General features: G+C 59.1%; 1 protein-coding gene across 1 annotated transcript in view; it reads left to right on the top strand.

Annotated features, from left to right (window-relative positions):
- The window catches only part of megf8 (multiple EGF-like-domains 8), a 23,277-nt gene that overhangs the window by 2,267 nt on the left and 20,526 nt on the right, over positions 1-484 (top strand). Inside the window, exon 3 of the mRNA XM_048620569.1 lies at positions 186-330. Coding sequence (XP_048476526.1) covers positions 186-330 — 145 coding nt within the window. The remainder of the gene's footprint in view (positions 1-185; positions 331-484) is intronic.

Here is a 484-nt window from a genome sequence, read left to right as displayed (position 1 = left end):
GATGTGGATGTACTCCCCGGGGACAACGCAATCTGGGAATACTCCCCCGGGACACTGCAATGTGGGAATACTCCCCCGGGTACACTGCGATGTGGGAATACTCCCCCGGGACACTGCGATGTGGACGTACTCCCCGGGGACACTGCAGTGTGGGACTACACCCTGGGACACTGTGATGTGGGTAGGAATACTCCGCTCACTCTTTGTGTTGATCGACAGGCCACCGGACTCTGTGTCTGTGCGGAGGGATTTGCTGGGAGTGACTGTGGAACAATTGTACATTCCGGAAACATCGTCTGGGGGACCGTCACTCCTGCTGAGCATCTCCCAGTGAGTGTATACAGACCTCATCACTCCCCACGGCTGGCTCACCAGGACGTCACTGTCTTCCCCTCCCCGTCACTGTCTTCCCCTCCCCGTCACTGTCTTCCCCTCCCCGTCACTGTCTTCCCCTCCCCGTCACTGTCTTCCCCTCCCCGTCACT

This window comes from Rhincodon typus, chromosome 47, assembly GCF_021869965.1.
Source record: "Rhincodon typus isolate 14 chromosome 47, sRhiTyp1.1, whole genome shotgun sequence".
Lineage (NCBI taxonomy): Eukaryota > Metazoa > Chordata > Chondrichthyes > Orectolobiformes > Rhincodontidae > Rhincodon > Rhincodon typus.
The sequence above is the reverse complement of the archived record's forward strand: the minus strand, read 5'-3'. Positions and strand labels throughout refer to the sequence as shown.